The 27,131-nt window shown below is 38.4% G+C and overlaps 1 protein-coding gene across 2 annotated transcripts in view; it reads left to right on the top strand.

The window, feature by feature from the left end:
• The window catches only part of LOC117432225 (cell division control protein 42 homolog), a 31,244-nt gene extending 6,788 nt beyond the window's left edge, over nucleotides 1–24,456 (top strand). The window contains exons 2-6 of one of the 2 annotated variants that reach the window (XM_034053817.3): nucleotides 14,402–14,548; nucleotides 15,110–15,182; nucleotides 17,414–17,523; nucleotides 17,809–18,006; nucleotides 23,556–24,456. In XM_034053817.3, the coding sequence (XP_033909708.1) occupies nucleotides 14,444–14,548; nucleotides 15,110–15,182; nucleotides 17,414–17,523; nucleotides 17,809–18,006; nucleotides 23,556–23,645 (576 nt within the window). In that variant the 5' untranslated portion in view covers nucleotides 14,402–14,443 and the 3' untranslated portion in view covers nucleotides 23,646–24,456. Of the gene's footprint in view, nucleotides 1–14,401; nucleotides 14,549–15,109; nucleotides 15,183–17,413; nucleotides 17,524–17,808; nucleotides 18,007–21,302; nucleotides 22,015–23,555 lie in introns of those variants that run through there. The other variant, XM_034053818.3, reaches the window with a different exon arrangement.
• Nucleotides 24,457–27,131: the final 2,675 nt, after the last annotated feature.

Raw genomic sequence — 27,131 nt, 5'->3', positions numbered from 1 at the left:
GAGGTCAGCTGTAGAGATGCGTGGATAGTGAACTTTTCTTTGCCGCCTTTTCTATAACTTTATCATCAATATAAATACATGATTGCGGTAAACTTGTGCGCGCGAATTAAAAAATGAAACTGTTAGCCAATACTGTAAAATGTCGCAGAAGAAAATCCACTCATTTTTTCAGCAAGAGTGAAATAGAACAAACAGAACAACAAGTTGTAGAAAATGAAGACGGATTCGGAACAGCAGAAAAAAAAGAACAAACTAAGCTCACATGCGTCAGATAAAAGAAAAAGAAAACAAGCAGCAAAGTTTCAGCCTTATTGCAAAACTCTGTTTCCATGGGTTGTATATAATATTCTAACACTGTTTTTTTTTTCTTTTTATTGTAAAAAGACATACATGGTATAAGTAATTCATAATGCATTCTGTGTCTGTATGTAGCTTTTCAAGGCAAAAAAATCTGGTTCTTGAGTTTTAATGTTCTAAAACTTTACAGCTGTAAATTTACCAATTTATTTAAACTGTAGAGCATTATTAAAATGGTTTAATTAAATAATTGTTTTGGTCAATACAGTGATTTTAAGGTATAACATAAAAAAACAGGATTCATAACACCCTTGAAGACTTGAGCTGTGCGCCAGTAGTGACTACTGAATATCTGGAGTGACTAATGTTTTTAGAAAGTATTAGTCACTAGTGACTACAAAAATTTAGAACCCAGGGGAAACCCTGATATTATATAATTAATGCGCATACAATCATGCATATCAGGGCTTGAATTTCAGCGCAGAATCGCACATTCCAAGTTGTTCCCGCATATCTGCAACTTTCAGTGCAGGAAAATCCCGCAGAGATATTTTAAGACACCAAGCTACTTTTTTTTTTTTTTTATTCAATTTAGAATGCCTGAAACGCTACAACAGTCTCTATGGAAGTGGGTGTCAGTGACGAAAGCACTATGAGCTGCATTCTGAGTAGTTCTGGTTAAAATAAATATATAAATCAATCAATAAAAGTAGTGCTGGATATTTTAAGTGCTGTGAGTCTTTATTCTCTCATACGTGATTCTCGACCGCTATCTTTAAGCATTATAGAAACTCAGTACACTGCAGTATAAGTAAACAGTTTTGAAAAAAATATATGATATTAAGTCTATCTAGGTGTTTTGCAAGCGGTGACATTCGCTTTAACTGTTACAACTCAGCTCCATTTATTATGGGGTGCCAGCGCACCAAAGGTTACTCACATATTACTCGGGCACTGTAAAAGCCACCTACCTGGCTTGTTTAGAAGTATAGACTCGGGGCTTTCCAAAGACATATTTATTTAGTGTGTGTATGCGGTACTCCTAGCCGGAACGACGACTGCCCGAAGTTAAGCCTCTCATCATGTGATAGAGTTCATTTTAGGTTTCGTTTTAAGTCTATGATCCGTCATTGTAGCAGCTAGACTGAAAGGGATGGTATTGTTGGAAAGCTCAGCTGCCCACCCCCCATGTTAATTTCATATTGAGAGTCAATGGTGCATTTTTTTTTTCCATCTATGATTACAATATATATAGCAGTGGCCAAACATGATGTTTTTGGAAAAGCATTTTTTTTTTTACATATATTCTCACCGCTACCACATATAGTATGCCTGATCCTGTTGCAACATACATAGTATGAAAGGAAATGTTGTGGCCTTTCATTCAATATGTTACATGCATGCAGCACAAACTATCCAGTAGTTACATACATAAATGAAAACAGTGAAAAGCAGGTGGAAATAGGGCTGTGTGTAAAGAGTTAAAAAAAGACATGGAGTTCTGCTGCATGCAAAAACTTAGTCAGGCAATGGTAAAAGCAATGGAGAGTGCTCTGCCTCATAGTGATAAACAGCTGTTAGGTCTTCCTGAAAGCAGCTTATTTTAAAGCAACACCAGTGTGAATGATGATGCAGTAAAATATGTATTGTTTTTTATATGCAAAAGTGCCTTTTTTTTTTTTGGCCATTCCCCCCCCCCTAAAATTTTGCAATCCCTCATTGGCTGCAGCATAGGGGGGAAATCCCCCCAGCACACAAAAATGAATTTCAAGCCCTGGCATATATTATAGCTACAATTGAATAATAGAAGGTATAAACTACACCAGTGTGCGTAATAAGCCTGTAATTGTATTGAGGTTTCTGGTGGCAAGATAAATGAGTCATTTATCCATGTCTTCAGAAGCCGAGATATAGTTATAGATTTATATTATGCACACCTTGGTGTAGTTTTTTTTACCAGTTCTAGCCGTTAGAATAGCTTGAAAAAGTCTGTAGTAAATTGAACTTTCATATTTGTGTCGCTTTTAACCCTTTGCAGTCCATTTATTAAATGTGCGTCAGGCACGCCAGGTCTAATTTATTTTCACACGCGCAATTAATTTGAGACGCGCTGTTTTAAGTGTTTTTTTCCACAGTCAAACAGGTTTAAAAGGCCCTGCATAACAACAAAGCACTCACTAGGCATCTCCAGCCCCGCCCCACCCTTTCGTTCGCTATAGCTTTCACCTATGTAAGAAATAAATAATAATAATAATAATAATAGTTGAACATACCGATCAATAATCTCCTAATCACTCGTTTTATCACCAAACTCCTCAATAATGCAATCCAAGTCATTATTTTATTACTATAACATCTCAAAAAAGCTCTGCAAATGTCCGTGTTCTCTGTGCGCTGATTCACAGTCAGCCAGCTTGTTTACTTATGACCGCCCCGTTATCTGATACCAGGGCCATGTATGACTATTCATGAGATACGCCTTTTTTTTTTCGACTTGTCTAGGCTCCTGTCGCTCCCACTCGGCAATTGAATGGTTTTCTCGGCTTTTTCCGGAGAAAAAACGATTCGAAACCCGTTTTTTGCGTTTCTATAATGATGTCGGACAGGGTCTGACAATGGACCTGATAGGAATAATTGCAATGTCGGACCAGGTCCGACAATGGACCGCAAAGGGTTAAATACCTGTCTGTGCTTTCCAGTATACCACAGAGGTCCGTTTTGTCATCTGACTGACAGGATACGTTTTGCCAATATGTTGCTGAATTGCTGTACTGGTATTTTATATTTTCCTGTTTTCACCACTTTCTTCCAGGCACTTCTTTGATAAATTTATCACTCAACACCTTTTTTAATGTGTGTGTGCTGTGGTGAAGTCAGATAAGATGTGCGCACACCTGTACATAATAAACCTTAAAATGTTTAAACAAAAAAGGGTGCACTGCTTTAGACAGCTTTTCTTCCTCCTCGTTTTTAAACTTTTTTGAGTTGGCTTGGTGCTCACAGATGGAAAAATCACAGTGACACTGCCAGTGAACACGTGTGATTAAATTCCTGGAACCGCTGTCATATTGAGCTCAGTCTACAGCGTCCCTCCCTGTTTGCCCTTCGTTAACCAATGATACAGTACGTCTCTTGTGGCTTTGAGCTGGGAGGTGCACAGTAAAAAGAATGGCAATAATAATACATTATGACAGTCATTTTCCCACAGGTGGAGATTAGACAGAATTAATTTGAATTGTGACAGAACGGGCCAGGTGGTACTGAAGAAGTTTGTGAATGGGCTGTATATCAGATGTGCTGGTGCTGAAGGGCGGGCTTAGAGGCAACTTTTGAGAGCCATGTTGTAAATATCATTCAGATCATAGCTACTGAGAACCATTTTTAAAACTCTACGTCAATCAGTCACAACTGCATCATCCACACTCGCAGCCTCCCCATGACGTTAATAAAAATGGATTTTGTGACATTGTTTAAATCTCTGAAGCCAGCTAACCTGAATAAGTAGCAAGTCGCTCTGCAAATGATTTTGCTTTTGTGATCAGAATGTCATCACTGATTGTCATTCTTTGAGTCCTTACTTTGGTAAACCACAAAAATAGCACATCTTCTTCAAGTTGCAATTGCTGTAGTTTCCTCTCCTTGTTGCTGTGTCAATATATAAACTAACCAGCCACTTCTCTTTTTCTTTTAAGATAGTGGAAGTAGTTGAACGACCAAGAGACAGTTTATGCCTTTTAAACACACATTGAATTATACAACCCCTGGAAGCTTTAGGATTTTTCTTGTAGAAAAGACAAATAAGTGTGCTTTCTTTCTCTTGGTTGTATATTTGCAGCAGTGTTTTCAACTAGGAAGTACAGTGAACTAGTAGCTTGTCATCATGATGGAAAGGGTAATTTTAAATTAAATACTGCTGACCTACATCTAAAACTAATTTAGGTGTATAGGGCAACTGATTTTTTTCATTGTGGGGAATAGCAAATTCCGTTTTTTCAAAAATGACCAATTACGTTTTTTCCCCCAGAAGTGTTAAAATAAGTAAATTAATAAGTATTGCCACAATTTATTTATTAGTCAAGATTTTCAATCATTCTTGTTGCTGTAATAGTAAGTAAAGCACCTGAAGACACTTGCATGTCAATGTTTATAAACCTCACTTGGCTCATTGCTGGTATTAAAATAAGAAAACAAATGTCCGGCACTGCTGTGAGAATCGTATGCACAGTCTTCCACTGACACTGCAGTACAGTCTACTAATAAAGGTGTTTAGTTTATTGCTGGCATTACAATAACAATAAATATGAAACAGCTTGATAAAAAAGGCATGTTGAGGACTCGTTGCTACACAGGTTCATTGCTGTGTATCACCCGATTGTAATTTAAATAGCGCCCCTTTTAATGTAAGCTCATAATTAATTCTCCCAATAGTTTATTTGCGCAATTCTGCATTCTTGTTGTTTGCTAAGTTTAACAAGAGGTGTATCTCTAGACACAATGTCTTTATGAAACAAACAGTACGGTGTGCAGTGACTACATCCAGCAATTTCCTTTAACCCTTTGCGGTCCATTTATTCAGCGTGTCTGGTCCAATTTATTTTCACACGCACAGTTTATTTTAGACGTGCTGTTTAAATATTTAAAAAAAAAATTCACAGTAAAACAGGTTTAAAAGGCACTGCATATCAACAGGACACTCAGTACTGCATCTCCAGCCCCGTCCCACCCCTTGTTCACTGTATTTCACATACCTCTTCATAGTCGTGCATAACGATAAATCATCTCCTGATCACTCGTTTTATCATGCCTAATTATGCTTCCAATGCCTAATTCTGCGATTCCATCCGCAATAAAGTAACCCCTAGTATGTGCTGAAGTGCCAAACAAGCCACCACTTTAAAAAGCTGTCTATTTGTTGTAATTATCTTAAAATAGGTTGACACATTATAAATTAATCCAGACTTCTTTGTGTGTGAATACAGCAGAACAAGTAATCGTGTTGTAAATCCACAGTCTGTTGCCAACAGGTATCTACAGCACAGAGCAATATGAGTACCAGCCAAACCTTGAGCCCCAGGTACAACTAACTGAGCACCCACATAAGCCTTAGTGTTTCTCCTCCCTCCCTACCGTATCTTTGTGAACACACAGCAATTAAAAAATAAAAGCAGTAGTCGTAGATTTAAAAAACAATCATAGCTGGAATTGAAGTACTGGTATGTGATAGAAATAAGTTCAGATGTATTAGAAAGAATAATACAATTAATATTCAGGCTATAAAGCAGGTGCAGCTGAATGATAACTTGCAGGATCACTAGTGAAAACAACAAATACTGTACTGCTCACTTTATTACTTCCATTATAACATTGCCCATGACAGCCTTGTAATATAAAACGGCCCTAATGCAGTCAGCGCAAATAATTGTAACTGCCATATATCGCACTGTCCCTAACATCCAGTGAATCCAGGGAATGGGGATCAGGTTTTTCATGTTGCCGATGGCTGTCATTTTCAATGAAGTGCCGTGGCATGGGAAGAATATCACTGGTTTGAAGTGCAGACACATCGGTGGGCAGGTAGTTGTCAAAATGTTGCTTGCCAGTTTTGATGACATTTAAATGAAATGTATTTAACATCAATTGTCTGCTTTTAACCTTAGTTCCGAAGATTTTTTGGGGGGATGATGAATTTATCAAATTTCTCTAACTGCTCAACTTTTGCCTATGTTTTTATAATACTGCATTGTCTTCCACAGTGGAACAGAATTTGAAATGATCTTCATACCTAACACAGTAGTACCACAACAAACGTACCTACAGTAAAAGGGACATGTTGGAAGTCATTGTTTTGACCCTGTATCCACAGTGTTTCTTCTTTTACCCTGGCTGAAGTGTGAAATCCCAATGCATTGCACGGCCATTGCACAAAGTGATGTCAGACTGCGATGTCCTATTTCTGCAATGGGCAGTGCTGAAGTTACTTATGTTGTGTAATGCTGCACAGAAATAGCCCAATTGCTGAAAGTAGTATTGTAATTAAGTTGAACTCCTTTAAGTTTCTTATAATTTCTAACAGCTGTTTTTGTGGTTGTTTTGTCCTTTTTTCAGTAGTTAGTCTGTTTCTTTTTTGATGCCTTTTACCAGCAAAAATGTCACAGTGAAACATGTTTTGAATGTTTAAGTTGAAGTCTTTTTTTATTCCTGTTAATTTCTATTTTCAACATTTTGTTTAATTGCATATTAAAAACATTCGAGTCCTCAACATTTCACATAGAAAATATTTAAAGTACATATTTGATGCATATGAAAAATGGAAAAAAGCTGTGAGTTTTTAGTTGGAACCAGTCTGTTATAAGATGATCCTTTTATGTCTTTGTGGATGTCTTTTAAGGATGTCTGCTTTGTGAAGTTTTCAAACCAATAGTGTTTAATATACGTGATGAAAGTTTGAAACTGTGACACATTCTCCAGTAATAGTTTTATTTCCTCTTGTCGATAGTGAGGAACAGAAAGCAGCTGCCCTTATTATAATGCCCTTTGCTGGAGATATAGGCTCTCCCCTATAATGCTATAGTTACAGGACCATGCTATTTATGTTACTCCTAAGTATAAAAGTGTTCCTGTAATGGCATTATGGGGCAAATGGAAGCCAGGACCATGCTGCCTTCTAACCCATTGTGCCTTACAAAGGGGCAGCACTGTATTCGCTTGCCTGAAATGAAACAGTCAGTTATGTCTCTCTTTTGAAGGTTAAGGATCTAAAATAAGAAACTTTTTTTTTTGCTTGGGTTAAATTTATAGAGAGGAAGTACACAACTCTGCAGGAGATGGGTCTCCCTGTTAAAATTGTGGTCAAGAATTGAATGTGGTGTAGAAACGAAGTAACAGTCCTTGTGGTTTTTTTTAGCCTTCTCATGTTGGTTGCAAGGGGGTTGACAAATTCTAAAATGTATTTTATGGTCCGAGAGGAGGCTGTATAGGCTTATGGGTGTGCTGACATTTCTACACTATTGTTTGTGTGTTCGTGTTTTGTATACTCATGCTTTGGGGTTGTTGAAGATTGTGGTGTGTGTTTTTGAATGAGATTACTAGCTAACTTGTCAAATATGGAGATGACTCAAAGCTTGGGGAAGTGACACTTGCTTTGTCAAATCCAAAAAGGTCTAGACTGCATACAGAACTGGGCAGAAATGTGGCAAATTCAACTCTGTGTCAACAAATGTAATTACATGCTGGTCACAAATTTAGGATTCAAATACAATGTGGGGTGGGGGTTTAGAACTAGAACAGGCTTATCAAGAAAAAGACCTTGGTGTTGCAATAGACTCATCACTATCAGCAACCAGACAGTGCAGGAAAGCAATCAAAAAGGCGAACCGAATGCTTGGGTATATATCCAAGGAGGTTGTGGTGGCTGTATAACGCACTGCTAGACCATACTTGGAAAACTGTTTTCAGTTCTTGTCAGTACCAAAGGGACATTATGACTGGAGAGAGTCCAAACAAAGCAATCAAACTAATCTACGAGGCTTAAAGGAATGCATTATGAAGATGGGCTAAATATCTTTTTGGCCTAGAATAAAGAAGAATTAGGGAGGACATGTTTTTTGAAGGCCTTAAAATCCTAAAAGGAGTTGACACAGTTAACCCAATCCAATACTTTAAGCGCAGTATAGAAATCAGGACACAGTTGAAAATTAAATGGAGATAGACTTGGACAGAGGGAAGGAAACACTCCTTTACACAGTAAAATCATTTGGATCCTTTAAGACCCAACTTGACAATTTTGACATCAGCGATTAGCAAGCGCACAAACTTAGATGGGCTGAACGGCCTCCTCACGTTCACCTGACCTGTAATTTAGACATTTACAAAGTTCCGAGGCTTGTGTTAGAACATATTGGTATGAAGATAAAGAAGTTCATAGATGCGTTACAAGAAATGTTACATATTTGATTTATTCAGCTGATAATCAATAATAGGAAATGTTTGGATGCCATTACTTGCGTTTTTACCTAATTGTACATTTCATGGCAGTCTGTTAAACTGAAGGGCTTATTTGTTATTGCAGTGGCTTGGAAATGCAGTACTAATCCGTCTGAGCATTATTCAATATTAAATCAAAACAGATAATTTAATTGGGGTGGTGGAAGGATTGCCTTCGCTTTGTCAAGCTATCCAAATAATTATCACTGCGTTTTGAATCTGAATAGTTAATTGGCCTGCAGCTTTTTTTTATTGTCATTATTTTAAAATGTGCAGTAACACTGGATTGTTGACTTGCTTTAGGCTTGTGTTTTCGGTATGAGGTTTATATGCACAGATGAGGTCAGATTTGTGTTTGTGCAGTTTGATTGTGGAAGGAAGCAGTGTGATTCCCCTGTTTCTAGCGAGCTGTTGCCTCATTGCAGCAGAGCAATGAGGAGCATCTCTAGGCAGAACAGCAGAAAGGAAACCAAACACAGCTGCTGACAGGAAACCAGGAAGAGGGAGGAGGGGTGAGCTCTTTGTTTGGAATGGAGGATTCAATCTGCATATGCTTGACTCTGCAGGCAATGCGGAACAAAGGTGGTTAAGATCAGTTCTTATCAGACCTCTGCCTATGGGAAGATTGGGGGAATGGGGTCCACGAGTCTGGTAATCACAACTTTTTCTCCCTTTTGAAAGTTTTGTATGAACAGCTGCAGCACGATTTTCTTAGTTTTTCCAGCCTCGCTGTTATTATTTTACGAGTCGGCACAGTATTGGGATAATCTTGCATTGATTTCAAAACCTGCTGCATTCACAATTCACACGCACTGTCCTCAGTCATAGGGGATAATGTGATCACGCACTGTTCGGCCCAATCTATAGCAAGTGTTAAGTGTTTTTACTGCTATCAGTAGCTCCATCCACAGTAATTCTGAATGTTCATTTCAAATGGTGAAGCATTGAACTTGTGTTTTTGTGGTACGGCAATTTTGTTTGGCATAATTTACATACCATGGTTTTCTCTCACGATTCCTCAAAATACTTACAAACGTGGCTTCGCCTCGTTCCTTTTAGAGATGCCATTTTATTAAAACGAAATTTACGAAAAAACGCTTGTCATTAACTTTCTAACCCCGCTGTGGAACTGATACCGTACCACACCTACTACAGCATGAACACACACTGCACCAATGAAGTGCCAGATTGACTGAGAATAAAACCCGCCCCAGTGTCAATCTTTCTGTTGCGTCAATTAGAAAAGTTACTTGGAGGCAATTGCCAAACCCCTTCCTTTTTTATAATATCTGCCCTTCCTGTGGCTGGAACTAGAGCAGTTCGATACGCGACGGACCACTGATGATAAATTACTAAATTAACCCTTTGCGGTCCATTTATTAATCGCGCGTCAGGCACGCCAGGTCTAATTAATTTTCACACGCGCAGTTAATTTTATACGCGCTGTTTAAAAGTATTTTTTTTCACAGTCAAACGGGTTTAAATGGCCCTGCATATCAACAAAGCACACACTAGGCATCTCCAGCCCCGCCCCACCCTTTCGTTTGCTATAGCGTTCAGCTATGTAAGAAATAAATAATAATAATAATAATAGTCGTACATACCGATCGATCATCTCCGGATCACTCGTTTTATCACCAAACTCCTCAATAATGCGATCCAAGTCATTATTTTATTACTATAACATCTGAAAAAAGCTCTGCAAATGTCCATGATAGTCTCAGTGCGCTGACGCACTCAGCCAGCTTGTTTACTATGAACGCCCCATTATCTGATACCTGATACCATGTATGACTATTCATGAAATACGCCTTTTTTTTTCCCGACTTGTCTCGGCTCCTGTCGCTCCCACTCGGCAACTGAATGGTTTTCTCGGCTTTTTCCGGAGAAAAAACGACTAAACACCCGTTTATTGCGTTGCTATAATGATGTCGGACCCAGTCCGACAAAGGACCTGTGAGGAATAATTGCAATGTCGGACCCAGTCCGACAATGGACCGCAAAGGGTTAATACATTAAAAAAAATGCATTTGGTGATATTTGTCATGTAACCAGTTGTAGGTCTAGCATATTCAACTTTTAACCACTTCTTTAGTTTATATGTTTTAAACGTTTTAAAATTCCCATCCTTACACACTACACACGTTGTACTATTAATAGAAAACACCAGGGAGCCTGGAGTCCACATTTAATCAACCTTAATTCTAAAGGATGTACCCTGAGTAGGACCTGAATCCTAGCTGTGCAGAGAGACTGGATGAAAAGTGATAGATGTGTGCAGTCTACCAATGGTTTCTACATACATGTAAAAGGGAACTCCTGTTTTTGGCAGGAGATTTTAATGCAAAGTAACTATATCGTGACTGACAGCATCAAAGGACATTTCATTATTGCTCGTGTTTCTTGTGCTGTAACGTGAAGCAAAATATACTGTATCTTAGCCACTGTTAACAAAACTGAGTGATTTTTATAATTTTTTATGGATGAAAAAAAAAAATTGCCAAGTTGAATGTGAATAGGATCTCCAAAGCATAGCTGAGGTAATGCACTCACTTTGTGAATGATGATGGATTCTGTTTATTTAATGCTGATTACGACATTGATTTTAATTCATTCCTGATTGATTCATGAAAACCTTCCTGTCTGCTGAGATTGTGATCTCTGGGGTGTAAATGGAGAGTTTGTAATGCCGTAAGGATGTTTGCAAGCTGTTCATTTCATTGTGAATTCAGGTCTCCTCCCAATTGTCACATCCTGACAGCTTCTATGGCTTGCTTGCTTTCGTCTGTTTAGATTAATCATAGTTCCTGATTTACTGGGCTTTCAGTATATTTTCAGAATAAAGTGGTGTAAAGCTGTATTAATATCCCAAGCTGGTTAAATGTGTCACATTGTTGTCTTTGTGTTTTACAATATGCTGCTCAGGCCTTGACTATCCTTAAACCATTTCGGGGGGTGTTAAAAGGTTTGATGTGTTTTTTGGAATTCCAGTGGACTGTCTAGTGTCTGCAAGTTTACAGGTGCAGTTTCTAAATAGATCTATGTTTTAATTTGTATTAATTTTAACAACTTTTAAGCTCCCTTTAATTGTTCTCAGCTCCTAAAAAGTTGCAGATTTCAAGCTAGTTATAACATTTTATAGTTGAGCTGAAATCTCCAACTGTTTAAGAGCAGCAAACAATTAAAGGCCTAATTAAGCTAATTATTATTTCAATGAAGGGTTTAGTTAAGTAATTGAGAGCTCAGTTAGAATGAAACCCAGAAGACCCAGGGGTCCCCGAGGACCAGGATTGAGAACCACTGCATAGTGCACAGCAGGATACGCAATGGAAACATGTTGTAAATTCAGTATAAAATGAAGTCTGAGTGTGTGACACTGCATTATTGACTTGGTTAATGTCATCAACACTAGACGGTAGCATCTGCTCTGCAGGAGTGGTGTTAGTGTTGCAACACGACTGACACGCTGAGTATCATAGAAGTCATCTGCAAAGACCTGCTGAAATACCGAATAGGGGTCTGCATCTCAAAAAATAATTACAAATAAACAAACAATATGAAAGCCAAATATGTAGGTCTGTACACTGTTTAAAATGTATAAATAGTTGATTTTTAAAGTGCTTGATCCAGCCCCCAGACAAAAAAATCTCCACTCCCTTGTGTGGTGTGTTTTAACAGCAATATGGATCTGTCCTTCGTTTTACTTTTAAACCTGAAATGAAATCCTAGTAGTTATGGTGCTTTCACTTTAATAGTTTTGCATGCAGATGACCTCCAAGTGTTTGTGTGACACGCCCCTGCAGCAGCTGCCTGTCATTTCAGATACACTCCCACACATATGCCATCCCTTTTATCGATATAGAACAGCATTATTTAAAAATAAACTTTATACTGTCATTGTTAGACCTGGTTCTTTTTTTTTTTTTTTTGCATTCTGTATTATACTTTAGCGGGAATGATCAAATCATTAGAGATGTTGTGACTCATGAATTGCAGTAGGCTACAGAGAATACATTTATTTTCTTAGACAATGATGATAGTCAGTAATAAACAGAAAAATAAATAAATGTACTATTTCAATTGTAATTTCTTTTTAGAAATTATATATATATATATACACAGTACTGTGCAAAAGTTTTAGGCAGGTGTGAAAAAATGCTGTAAAGTAAGAATGCTTTCAAAAATACATGTTAATAGATTATATTTATCAATTAACTAAATGCAAAGTGAGTGAACAGAAGAAAAATCTAAATCAAATCCATATTTGGTGTGACCACCCTTTGCCTTCAAAACAGCATCAATTCTTCTAGGTACACTTGCACAAAGTCAGGGATTTTGTAGGCATATAGTCAGGTGTATGATTAAACAATTATACCAAACAGGTGCTAATGATCATCAATTCAATATGTAGGTTGAAACACAATCATTAACTGAAACAGAAACAGCTGTGTAGGAGGAATAAAACTGGATGAGGAACAGCCAAACTCAGCTAACAAGGTGAGGTTGCTGAAGACAGTTCACTGTCAAAAGTCATACACCATGGCAAGACTGAGCCCAGCAACAAGACACAAGGTAGTTATACTGCATCAGCAAGGTCTCTCCCAGGCAGAAATTTCAAGGCAGACGGGGGTTTCCAGATGTGCTGTCCAAGCTCTTTTGAAGAAGCACAAAGAAACGGGCAACGTTGAGGACCGTAGATGCATTGGTCGGCCAAGGAAACTTACTGCAGCAGATGAAAGACACATCATGCTTGCTTCCCTTCGCAATCGGAAGATGTCCAGCAGTGCCATCAGCTCAGAATTGGCAGAAAACAGTGGGACCCTGGTACACCCATCTACTGTCCGGAGAAGTCTGGTCAGAAGTGGCCTTCATGGAAGACTTGCGGCCAAAAAGCCATACCTCCGATGTGGAAACAAGGCCAAGCGACTCAACTATGCACGAAAACACAGGAACTGGGGTGCAGAAAAATGGCAGCAGGTGCTCTGGACTGACGAGTCAAAATTTGAAATATTTGGCTGTAGCAGAAGGCAGTTTGTTCACCGAAGGGCTGGAGAGCGGTACACTAATGAGTGTCTGCAGGCAACAGTGAAGCATGGTGGAGGTTCCTTGGGGCTGCATTTCTGCAAATGGAGTTGGGGATTTGGTCAGAATTAATGGTCTCCTCAATGCTGAGAAGTACAGGCAGATACTTATCCATCATGCAATACCATCAGGGAGGCATCTGATTGGCCCCAAATTTATTCTGCAGCATGACAACGACCCCAAACATACAGCAAAAGTCATTAAGAACTATCTTCAGCGTAAAGAACAAGGAGTCCTGGAAGTGATGGTATGGCCCCCACAGAGCCCTGATCTCAACATCATCAAGTCTGTCTGGGATTACATGAAGAGAGAGAAGCAACTGAGGCTGCCTAAATCCACAGAAGAACTGTGGTTAGTTCTCCAAGATGTTTGGGCCAACCTACCTGCCGAGTTCCTTCAAAAACTGTGTGCAAGTGTACCTAGAAGAATTGATGCTGTTTTGAAGGCAAAGGGTGGTCACACCAAATATTGATTTGATGTAGATTTTTCTTCTGTTCACTCACTTTGCATTTTGTTAATTGATAAATATAAACTATTAACATGTCTATTTTTGAAAGCATTCTTACTTTACAGCATTTTTTCACACCTGCCTAAAACTTTTGCACAGTACTGTGTGTGTGTGTGTGTGTGTGTGTATATATATATATATATATATATATATATATATATATATATATATATATATATAAATAAATATATAAATGATTTAATTCTCAGTCGAGCCATTATTTTAATGACTTGGGAGTCTTGATATCAGGGAGATTATCAGATGGAAGAACTGGTTTTGATAAGCAAAGGAAAGTTATCATAGGATAGGGTACAGCTGGCAGGGGACAGTCCCCTCATGCACCCCAGCATTTAACAGGTTAATGAATTGCATATGTTCTTTTGGGTACTTTCCATTGACAGTGTGCCGGTTAATATCAGAATATTCAATACACTGAGATCCTTAATCTCTGTCTTGCCATGTGAAACACAGTTTCGTTAAACTGAAAATGCAGTCATGTTAATAAACTGCCTGTCTCCCTCTCTGTTTCAGATCTTGTTGAATGAGAACAGTGGATTCTAACAGAGAGCAGCTATGCAGACGATTAAGTGTGTTGTAGTGGGGGATGGTGCTGTTGGTAAAACATGTCTCTTAATTTCCTATACAACCAACAAATTCCCATCGGAATATGTACCAACGGTAAGTCGGTTTTAATTCTTTAAGGGGTTTTTATTATTTTTGTATTTTGGTGAATAGTCTATACTTTTTTACATCCTGAAACTACGTTGCTTTTAAGAATGTGCTCCTAAAATTATAGAACGCCTACTTTAGTTTAAGATCGGGGGAGGGACACTAGCCAGTTTAATTTCCTTCCTTCCTTACAAAGTAAATGTCTGACCTCAGGCAAAATCTCTAAATCCAGCAGTTACTGGTAATTGAGAGGCATTGCTGTATAAGAACCTGATAAGCAGTTATTGAAGCTTTGCAGGCAGTAGACTTGCATTGCTACATTTTTTGCAGATTCTTTCATTCCCAGCCTTAGCTGTTATCATCTGTAGGCTTCTAGCACATTTCAAGAGACTAATGGTGTGTGGTCTTAAAATTAGGTTTGTAGTATAAGCTATTAGTCAAGTACCCCCAAGACATCGTTCTTAAAGGCCACTTATTACTATGTAGAAAAGAAATTATCATGCTGACCTAGGTTTGCTGAATGGCCCTATATATCTGAAATGTGTTATTTTTTTTTCTCCCCTTCTCTAGGTCTTTGATAATTATGCTGTAACGGTTATGATTGGTGGTGAACCATACACCCTAGGATTATTTGATACTGCAGGTATGTTGCACTATTAACTGACTTGTATAAGGGAAGGGAACATGCATTGATCTGGAAACGCGGTGGCTTATTTTAGGGAGGCAAGTCGCTAATGATCGATTTGGTTTTTTAATCAACTCTTTCAGCTGTTTGATATCCAATCATTTTTTTGTAAAGCGGAAATTAAAGTTTGAAACAGAACTTGATTTGTGCAAGCAAGGGAATATTGGAACTGCATGTTTGAACTAACCATTGAGCAGTCGAGCAATGTTGTTGATGCTTTGATTTGTATTTGATGTAACCTGTTGGGTTTGAGCTGAAAACAGTAAAGTGCACTGCACAGGCACTCTATCATTGCTTTGAAGCAGCTTTTACTAGTTGTGCAGCTTCTGTTGCTATATTGATAGATGAGTAGTCTGGATCAGGGAATGGTTACAGAATCCTGGAAGGGTATTCCCTTTTTGTGGGATGTTTACAAATAATTGTGTCTTATTTATTGTACTGCTGAGGTTCTCCATAGACGCCCATGTCAGGGAAGCAGTGCTCCACTTAAGTTTAGCAGTCTGATTGCAGCAAGTTAAGCTTGATTAGCTTTTAAAGGCATGCTGTATTGTTGAAAATGGAGAGTAACGGGCTCCCGAGTGGCGCATCCAGTAAAGGCGCTCCTCGCAGGATGTGCCCTATAGCCTGGAGATCGCTGGTTCAAATCCAGGCTATGTCACAGCTGACCGTGACCGAGAGTTCCTAGGGGGCGGCGCACAATTGGCTGAGCGCTGCCCGGGTAGGGAGGGCTTAGGTCGGCAGGGGAATCCACGGCTCACCGCGCATCAGCGACCCCTGTGGCCGATAGGGCGCCTGTGGCTCTGCAGCGGAGCCGCCAGATCTGTGTTGTCCTCCGGCACTATAGGTCTGGTAGCATTGCTGTGGATCTGCCGTGCGAAAAATGACGGCTTGGAAGGAGCACGTTTCGGAGGACGCGTGTTTCAGCCTCCGTTTCCTGAGTCGGCGGGGGGGTTGCGAGCGGTGAGCCGGGGATACAGATAATAATTGGGCATGCTAATTTGGGGTGAAAACCGGGGTAAAAATAATTGGCGACGACTAAATTTATTAAAAAAAAAAAAAAAGACAATGGAGAGTAACATGAAATGAGACAAGCTCCGATACCCCCTGTAACCCCCCCTGTAACCCCCCCTGAATAGCTTTGTAAACAAGATGAGTCGTCTAAATGGGGTTCCTGGTTTTTAAATAAATAAATACTATAAGATCTATCAACAAAACAACATCAAAGTATTTAATCACCGGCTCTGCATTCTTGTAGAGATCGTTAGCTGGCCAGATTTGATCAGTGGTGATTGTAAGAAACACCATCAGTAGACTGGATTACCTGAAAGGGTCATACAGAATTTGCTGTTTAATTCTAGAACTACTAAAACTGTAAATAAATATATTTAAATGAGAACGTTTTACAAGTCTTAAAGGCTTTAAATGCCTTCATGTGTTCTCAGGCTATCTGCATCCACGTTTTCAATGTGTTTTGATTTTGATGTGCAAAGGAAGGTCTTGATATGAGCCATAGAGCAAGTTTCCTGTCGCCTCGTCCCACCCTGTACTATTGCAAGCTGTTCAGGAAATTCTTCTATTCCAGGATTTCACAACTCAGCTGCTGGATGCTGATAATCTCAATGATCAAAACTATGAATGTGGACTAAGGGCAAGACAATGGAGTAGTTGACACAATTTGTTGATATGCCAGAAGTGTAAAGTAGCTTGAAAGATACACCATACCCTGCAAAGTACAGCTGCCATTGGTACAGATATGGCTTGTTTTGTGTTTTATTTGTAGGGAGGCAAGTCCGTTATGATTCGGTTTGGTTTTATATCGACTCAGCTGTTTTTGACCGAAATAAAAATGCAACACTGAACTGCATTTGTGCAGCCAAAGGAACGGGACATACCATTATTACACACATCCTTTTAACTGTGACAAATAAACACAATAGTGTTATTGTCTCGCACATACCTGTCTTAAACAATTAGAAACAATATAGAAAGATTTGTATGTATTGAGAGACTTATTTTATTGTTGCCGTAGTCGGTTGTAAATGGCAAATCATATCTCGTAGATTTATATCGGCAAAAAACTAAAGCTAAAACTCGGGCCTACCTCCACAAAGTTCTAGGACTCGGACATGCATTGATGGGCTAAATAGCGCCTCTCCAGAAACTAACTTCTTTTTTCTTTTCTTTTTCAGGTCAGGAGGATTACGATAGGTTGCGACCTCTGAGTTATCCTCAGACAGATGTGTTTCTAGTCTGTTTCTCTGTCGTTTCACCTTCTTCTTTTGAAAATGTTAAAGAAAAGGTTTGTCTCGATGTTTTTTGGTTTTAATATATTTTCCAATGTGTAAGCACCACTGGACAAGGAGTTACTTGGCAGTGCTCTAGTGTATTTCAATTTTAATGTACATATATTTCTGTCTGTATTGAACCATCAATTTACAAATGTCAACTATTATGTATTGCTTCTTGTATAGTATGTTTTAAACTCACATTGACACATGCATAGTATTTCAGAAACGCATTTACAAAAGAGAAACAGTTACCCAAGCAAAAGTGTCAAAAATATGATTGTTTTGCTCCGTAACAGTGGGTACCAGAGATCACTCACCACTGTCCAAAGACTCCATTCCTCCTGGTTGGGACGCAGATTGACTTGAGAGACGACCCATCAACAATCGAGAAACTCGCCAAGAACAAACAGAAGCCCATCACCCCTGAGACTGCAGAGAAACTGGCCCGGGACCTGAAGGCAGTCAAATACGTGGAGTGCTCTGCCCTCACGCAGGTGAGTGGGGAAGCTTGGCTACTCACAAAGCAACTCCAAACAAGCCATGGAGAGAAGTGTGGCTACTCAAAGCCATGAGAAACGAGCCAGGGAGCTGGAATCGGTTTGTCCTGGCTAATGGAATGTGATAACTGGATATTCCATCCAGCATTCTATGCAGAAACACTCACTGAAACTAAGCCAGAACTCATTAGAGTCCGGAGAGGTTTGAGGTTCAGGCAGTGAATGATGTGCAGATTGGCTTCTGACAAATTTAATTGAGTGAACAGTTGGAAGACCCAATAGCCTACCTTGACCACAAGTCTAAAACCAGTTTAAAGTCTTTACCTGATAAATGTAACTTGGTACAAAGCCACACTAACAATCTATCTGTTAAGCATTAAGTTGTGCAAAAATGCATTGGTTGAAAAACAAGAAAGTGGAGGTTTAACATTGTATTCACTAATACAATGATAATACAATGAATATAAATCCGTGAATCCCAGGCACTATGGAAGATGAGTGTTCTGCTTGCTTCTGATTCCATCGTCTAGTAAATCATAGATGGAGAAGTGCATTCCGTGCCTTACAATGGCAATATCATCACACAAACACTCCATTGATTTACATTGGCAATATCGTCACACTGGAATATTTTGTACGTTTTATTATCTATGTATTTAGCAGCTGTCATTTAGTTTATTGTGGTGAGTCATAGCAATTGATAAGTTGGGTGATGCAACTGTCATAACATTTAAGGAACATGAGTTACAAAAAGGCATGTGTTCTACAACAGACACTCCCTGGTCTTAATAGGCTTCAATATACTGCATGGATTTTCCTCATTTTGACTATACGGATATGTGGTTGCTTTGGTGTTTTATATTTTAAGCATGTGTTGTGTTAACCCAAATATTGATATTTTGAAATCTAAATATTTCTATACGGTCATTAATGTGAATTTCAAGGGACCAGCAAAAAAAAAAATCTCATCAGGAGTCTAATCCAAATGCATACTGTCAGTTTTTATTGAAGTTACAGTAACACTGAAATCAAATTTAATTTACAGTACAATGGAATGTATTCTACATTTAAAAGTAGTGTGCATTTTATTGAAAATACATGTAAGTATAAACTGCAACTTAATCTGCATGTCCCATTCAGATAACAGGCATATTTAAACCACAAAAGCAAGGCGTCCTCAACCTCAGGGTATTGAGCAAATCGAAAACACTGACGACTTGCATCAACACTTTGCTGTTTATAGACCTGGATTCTATCCTGTTTTTTTTAGAAAGATAGAGAGTGTTTGCGGGAATGTTGAAATCTGCAGCAACAGCTTTCTTTTTGTAGTACAGATGTGTACTATAAACCACTTTCAGCACCTCCACTTTCATCTGCAAGGATAACGCATGCTTTCTGTACTGGTCACTCATTTCAATGCTTCATGGAAAGGGCATTGATGTGTGAGCACTATGGCAACTCAAAGTGCATCGTAGGTTCAGTAGTCTCCAAACAGCACTATATTACAGTACAGAGACGATGATCTGGATGCAAGTTTATACTTTTCCCAATATCCTTTAGACTCAAAGTAGGGCAATTCGTTTTATTCATTTCTTCCCTGGGGGGCTTAAGTAATTTGCACAAACAGGAAATTAGTGTTAAGTGAATTCGTATTATAAGAAGTAATTTGCAATAAGTGACTGCTAAATTTGTCCACGACCATGTAAGTGTTTTAGATTCTGTAAATGTTTTGTGTACCTGTTAGCAAGAGCTTTTAAAGTGGCTATATCCCTTTTTATCAAGGTGGGCCACTTGTTTATTTATAAATGTTGCTTGGCACCTTGTTTTTGCTTTTGAAGTAGTTTATTTGGTTTTCATTTGCAGAGGTAGCTAAATGATTGAACAAAGAGTTGGGTGGAGCTTGTTTTAAACATGGATGGACCTTTATCACATGCCAAGCCCTTCTAAAATAAACCAGGCTTGTAATGAGCACTTTTCTATCCAACCCTATTTCTAGTAGAAATCTATCTGCTTTAAACAGGATAACAGCCTTGTTAATCTTAATTTCTGCTCTGTATAAGATGTGAACATTGACATATAGAGGGGAATTCACAAAGCAGTTCTCCGAACACCTTTATTTTCTGATTTACAGGAGGGGGGACATGACATATTGGACAGAAAACAAAGAACTGGAATTTATTTTAGAGACTTAAATTTTGGAGTAAATTACCTGAATTTACCCAATTGTCAGACAAAGTATACAACGTATAAGTACACGTGTATTTACAGTTTTAGGGGTTAATGAGAAATCCTCTCCATATTTATTTTAAAAAATAAATAAATAACATTCCTACAAGTTAGTCAACTGGAATGCTTGGTACTTGTAGTGCTGCCTGAATAACTGGGTGCTGATGTGTTGCATAGATCCAAACATGCATCTGTGAACATACAATAGACTGAGTGTGGGAGTAACCGTATTTGTCACTAAATCTAAAATGAATCATCTAGTATATTTAAGTTTTTATAACAATGCAGTAATTTTGGGAAGTAGATACGAGTCATCAGTAAATACTTGCAACATTGTATTCTGGTTACCTTGAAATTGATTGTAACACATATTTTTTGGTCCTTTGCAATAAATGGGTATTAAATGACATTTTCACTCAAATGACATTTTCACTCAAATACCAGTGCGATGCTTCCTGCCCAGACTGCTCTAAGGCACTAAAAACTACTGGATTGTCTGAAGGTGCCGTATCACTACTTCTTGGTATGTGTTTTTCAGCTGGACACATTTATCTATAAGGGTTAATGTTTAGGAAATGTAATAGTTTACTTGAATAGCCAGGGTGTTTTCTTAAACAAGCCACCCATTATATTGGAAGCTAGCAAAGCACTTTGTTGAAACCTGTGTATTGCAGTATGAAATTGGTTTGCAAAGCCATTTACAATAAAGGTGATATTTTATATGAATTAAAGTAACAGAACTTGCAAGTCTGGTACTTCTGGATTTTTTTTTTTTTTTTTTCTAAGCTGCTAAAATAATGAATGGTGAAATGTTAAAGAGAGTGATTGGGCTGTCCACTTGAAGGGATACTGCACCTTCATGTTTTGTCATTCTCACCCCACCTCCTCCTCCTCTCCCACTCTAAATAGCCAGTCCAGCTGGTCTCTGCTGCTGTCCAACTGTAGTCTGCTCCCAGTTATTCAGATACATCCTGAAGTGCTTTGTTGCGTTTGCTTGCTCACTAACCTGTTTGCTTTGACCTCTAACCTTGGTGCTGTTCTCTCCCCCTCCCTCTCTGTCTTTGTAGAGAGGTCTGAAGAATGTATTTGACGAGGCTATCCTAGCTGCCCTTGAGCCGCCTGAAACTCAGCGAAAGCGGAAGTGCTGTATATTCTAAAACCGTGTCTCATTCCCCTCTCTACTTCTTCTTCCCTTCTGTAGAAATGACTAACGTAAAATAAAAACGAAATGACGACGTTTTAAAATTCCTGTGTCCTGCTATCATAACCTTCTGAGCAAGCTTGCTTTGTGTAAATGTGTATACTTTTGTCTTTCTCTAAGACCAATATCTCCATTCGTACGTCATCCCTGATACAAGGCCATTAGCCCGTATTCCGCTTTCTAAACACCTTCTCTACATCAGCACTTTATAGGTCTTTGGTCTAAAGGAGGTGTCATAAAGTATTACTTGGGAGTTAATGTTTCACTTTAGAAGAAAACTGAGAATATACTCTTGGAGCTTTGACAGGGGTCAAAGGGAAGCTTTATTCTGCACCTGATTACATCTGAGAAAGAAAACACTTTTCTAGACTATTTCCCATACATCTATATCCCTGTTTGTTTTTTGTACTGCTACTCATGTTACATAGAACGTTCTTTCTATCCCTGCTGGACCATGGACTGCTTAACGTGCCATAGGCTTGGTTGCTTTTTTGGTTCAAAATGAGATCTCAAGCAGTGAAATCCCAGTTTAAACTTCTGGAATTATTTGTGAACTGAATAAAGGAAAACTGAAAATCCCTCTTTTTCGTGTTACTCTGTTGCTCTGCAAGTGTTTAGTGGTTCGAATGAAAGGGGTTATTTTTGCGACTCCCACTGTCTCCTGTTCATATCTGCTGCACAGCATTAAATAGACGTTGAACGCAAAGGAGCCATTAGCCTCCTTTGCAAATGTATCTATTTCTATCCGCATATTAGGTTGTGTCACTCACTGCATAATCCTAAGTTTCTGTAAAGATCATGAATTGTTCAAAGCTTTCCATCAGAGGGACCACATAAATTGTACTACATTAACTAAGGCTGGGGTGATGGGTGTGTTTTTGGAAACTCCAGATGCATTTGAACATTTTTGTTGACTTACTGGTGTTTGGAACCAGTTTGTAGCTGTTGATAAATTAAATTTAAATTATCTATCCTAGCACACCACAACTAATGTTGACAAATACAAAATCCAGTTCATTGCATTCCAGTAACAGCTTTGTGCATCACTTCATATGTTCTATGTGTTTAGAAATGCAATATCCACATTGTTCTTTCAATGATGATCTGAACATGGAATTATTAAACAATCCCTGCAGCCTGGGTGCTGGTGGTCACTCTGCTAGTAATACACATGCCTTTTGTAAGTGTTGCATCCCTAACTGCTCATATAAAGCTACATGGCGTTATGGGTTTAAGGAATAAGCAGTTTCTGGCTAAGATATGTTCATTTAGTCTGCATATTTAAAGAATGTGCTAGTTTTCAGTTCATAATGACTTTTGAGGTATGAAGTATTTCTGAATCTTTTTGTACCATTATGACAAATGAAAACATTTCCAGAATTCTAGCACAAGAATTGCATACCAACAATAGTAGAAAAATATTTTACTGCAAAAGATGCTTGCTGTGTATCCCCAAATGGGCAAGCGCTAATCTTGATTCCTTTTCACATTGCTGGATTGTGTTATTTTATTTTGAAACCCAAGCAGTAATTGTTTACAGAACCTCCACTTTCTTGTTTTGTGTTTTAATTGCAATGATCACTTACCTGTCTGTATTTATTTATTTCCATTTAGCATGTTTGTCCTTTTAATGTTCATCTTATTTCAGCAAAGTAGTATAAACACCCAAGGCGTAGTGTATTCACACTCAAAGCACATTCTCATAATGTAATAACTATCAAGTCTTGTAAAATGAGGTGTCATTATGCAAAACCATGTAATGTGATTTATTGATTCATCCAACGACTGCTGGAAAAATACAGAATGAAATGGTTAAGTTGATATAAATAAATTGCACACTAACCCAGATCCCACTACAACTAACAGCTAAATAAGTCTATTCATCATTGCAGTAATGGATTCATTCTTTACTCCTCGAGTGCCTACATGCTGCCTTTAGTTGCATCCATATTTCAACATGCCATCTTTGAGTGTTGATAACTGGACTCTTCATTGAAAGAATGAGGAAAATCCAAATAGGCAGCTTTATTTTCTTTTGAATTTTTCCCCCTTTTTTTATTTGATTTTTTTAATTTAACAAACGAGTCCACGCCTTTTTTTCTCTCCCACTTGTTTTCAGAAAGGACTAAAGAATGTATTTGACGAGGCGATATTGGCAGCCCTGGAACCTCCTGAGCCCAAGAAGAAGCGCAAGTGTGTGCTGCTATGAGCGCCTCCCTTCCTCCTCTCCCTTCCCTGCGAAGCTGTGCTCAGCTTTTTAATCTAAGCAATGTTTAAAAACGAACAACTCAGATTTATTCTGCAATAAAGATGACAAATTGCCCTTCACACACAAGAAGTGTGTGACAGTTAGCCTACCCATACAACCCTCTTCCTTTTAATGTAACATTGTACTGGTCCAGATATATTTTTGTTAATGATTTATATCAGATACACTGATCTGTACTATTTTTTTTTTTCTGTTTTTATTTTAAGAACCGCCTGCAGTGATTCATTCCTTTGTAACAGTTAATTGTTTTTTTTTTATTATTATTTGTGATATTGATCCTAAGTGCCACATTGGAATGACCAGGGACTGAAGCATATACAGCTTAAAAGGTTAATTTTCTATTTGACCAGTTAAGAGAGATGATTTAAAAAAAAAAAAAAAAAAAAAAAAAAAAAAAGTGGGGTAGTGAATCCATTCTTGCCATCCGTTATTAAGTTTGGCTTTTTTGAAGAGGTCTTTGCCTGCCTCCCCTCTGCACTCAATACCCTGTAGACTGATTGATTGGTATTCAATTGTTGAACAGTGGTAAGATTGGAACAAGTCACTGTAAAGGAGGCTCTAACAGTGTTCAGCTGAGTTTGAGAACAGATCAGTGGTGTTAAACACTGTCTTCCCTTGCAGGATAGTGCTGTGCCCAGCAAGCGCATAAGCACTTCTGTATTCCTTAACTGATCCAGGAGGTGTGTAGGCTTGGGTTTCAATTATAGTAGTTTCTTAGCTTTACTTGCTGAATAAATAAGATTTTAATGAAGCGCATGGAAATTTGAATGGAGTTATTTTTGTTTGTCTGTGAAACTATTGTAGAATTTTGCAAACTTAACAAGAGCTATGAAACGAAACAAAGAGTATTTAAGTTGGCGAGGGAGGGTGAATCGGATGTAGTTCGCACAGCTGTGAAACGTCAGTATTGATGCAACAAGTGGTATTCTAATGTGGTAATTGAGACCAGATGGGGATTTACCAGTACTTGTTATAATGCATGCGTGCAACCTCCGGTTCCTGTGGTTTAGATTTTAATATTAATAAGTAATAATGATGTAAACAGGTAACGTTGCTGTTGTAGACTCCAGTGTTATGCATTTTTACCGAGACTTTAGATTTTTACTTTGAGTTGTTTTCGATTTTATAAAGGAACTTTCACCTTTCACAAACTTTATCTTGTAACCTCTTTGGTATTGAACCAAAGCTGCTTTTTTTTTTTTTTTTTTTTGTCTCCGTTCTTGTATATGCATTCTTTTCAAAAATATTAAACTTATCTTAATGGCCTTTTACTTTTTTTTAAGTTTTAAAAATCAGTGTAAAGTGTGCAAGTTTTAGTATGTAAAAGACAAAGCTGAATCTAGTCAAGGAAACCATTGATATTGCAGGTTTGTTTTCTTTTATTGAGTCATTTGTGGCTTTGAGATTTTAAACTGTGAATAGATAGCCCTGTAATTTAATATTGATTATGTGCCTCCCTGTGTAAGTGCAGAGCAGGTTCTGTGTGTTCACACTGAGAGTGCACTGCAGGGCTTTCCTCTTGCTGCAAACAGGTATCGGTTAGACATGCTCCAGATTAATAACCAGTGTACAATATCCTCTGTGCAGACATATTCCATGATTGCACTGAATCACTTCTGAAGGTTTAACCCCAGTTTGTAGCCAACATCACCTTACTCCAGTGAGAAGAGGATTACTAAAGTCAAGCAAAAAGGAACAATATACAACAGCATTGGATGCCCTACCCTTTGAAAAGTGTTCAAACACTGCTAGGTAATGTGATGGGCTTCAACCTGAAAACTTGTAAACACATTAAAGGTCCTTGCGCCAACTGTTACAGGCAGCTGCAACTCGATTTAATCAACAGATGCCCTCCTGGGATAAGCCACTACTGGATTTTATAAGGGAATTTTTACAGCACTGGGGAATCCTCTTGGATTTCATTGACCACCTATTACGCCATGTTAACCATGCAATCCAGAGTGCTGTAAAATTCTCCAATAAAGTAAAGCTGAGACTGATCCTGGTGGGTATTTGTTGATCATTTATGTATTCTTTTAATTCATTCATGCTTGAAAACAATATATTTTCCCACCATGTTGTATTAACCTATGACAAGTTCAAACTTTACAAACTGCGCTTGGTGGATGGTGTTAGATTTCCCATTACTGCTAGTGAATATTAAGCTAAAGACAGTGTCGTCTTAATTATTTGTTGTGTATTTGCCTTTGTTTTATTGCTCCAAAAGGGTTGAAGATATAATTTACAGCGGACTACTATAACGGATGCAAATCTGCTAATGGCTAAAACTCCTGTACTGGACAAGGCTGTTTTGAGGAGACTGCCTGTGCAGGTCAGGATTGGGTAATCTGTGATGGCAAGTCCTTTCTGGCACCACCCCTGACTGTAGCCAGTATCATTGTCTCCTGATTTACAAACACCAGAGCTTAAAGAAGGGTGAACAAAACAAATAATATTAAGGCATCGCTCCAATTAAAATATTACAATACAATATTGTTGCTTTTTGAGCTGCTGATGTACTGTAATTGAGTTCCTCTGGAGAGGGAGAAGTAACACTCACTAAGTAACTGGCACGCTTGCTGACCCTACACATGCAACTCAAGTGTGAGGGGAAGCGAGCTCTGACTTGCTCATGTTTGTAGCATTGCAAAGATGCCCCTGTGTCCAGTAGACTCCTCTTAAACCACTGAGCTTTTTAATTTGCTCAACTGGTGTGGTTTGATGCCTATGCTGTTACGCAAAGATGTCAACTTTAGTGGTTGGTTACTGTGTTCCAGATATTAAACTCAACAAGGTTGCATTTAAAAAATGCTGTAGCCAGCATCTCTGAACATAACAATTCTACCTGTTCACATCTCTCCGGTCTAGTGGTCATTACACTGGCTTCCAGTAAACTACAGAATTGACTTGCATTTCATGTACATTCTCACTTGTAATGCATTGGTCCAGGCTTTTGTGGAGAGCTACTTCACTACTTTATCCCCTTGTATTGGAACACATTCCAGGTGAAACATTGAGGTGAACCAACAATAGTTTATGGTAATCTTAATAAACTACCTAATGCACCCTTACTTTGAAAATAAAATCCATGTCCAGCAGTACCTTGTTCATTGAGACTCTGGGGTGGCCAAAGTCAGCTCTTCTACTCCTGGGCCTGTAGTTATCATTCGTGTGAAGAAATGACTGGATTTGTTCCTGTGCATAAAGTTTAGAATAATGAAATCCTGATTTGTTAATGTTGTGTAAGGCACTCGTATGCATGTTGTAAGTATAGGTGTTAATAAATCTCATTGTCACACCTGGTAATTTGCATTTAAAATGCCTCTATCTAGCCATATGTGGTAAATGTAGCCGTCTGTCACTCATCTGTTTTCTAGGTGAGCGCCCACACTGCTGTTTTGAAGAGTAAATTAATCGTGGGTTCCA

The sequence above is a fragment of the Acipenser ruthenus genome, chromosome 20 (assembly GCF_902713425.1).
Source record: "Acipenser ruthenus chromosome 20, fAciRut3.2 maternal haplotype, whole genome shotgun sequence".
NCBI classification, from domain to species: domain Eukaryota; kingdom Metazoa; phylum Chordata; class Actinopteri; order Acipenseriformes; family Acipenseridae; genus Acipenser; species Acipenser ruthenus.
This window is presented reverse-complemented; position numbering and strand designations above follow the sequence as displayed.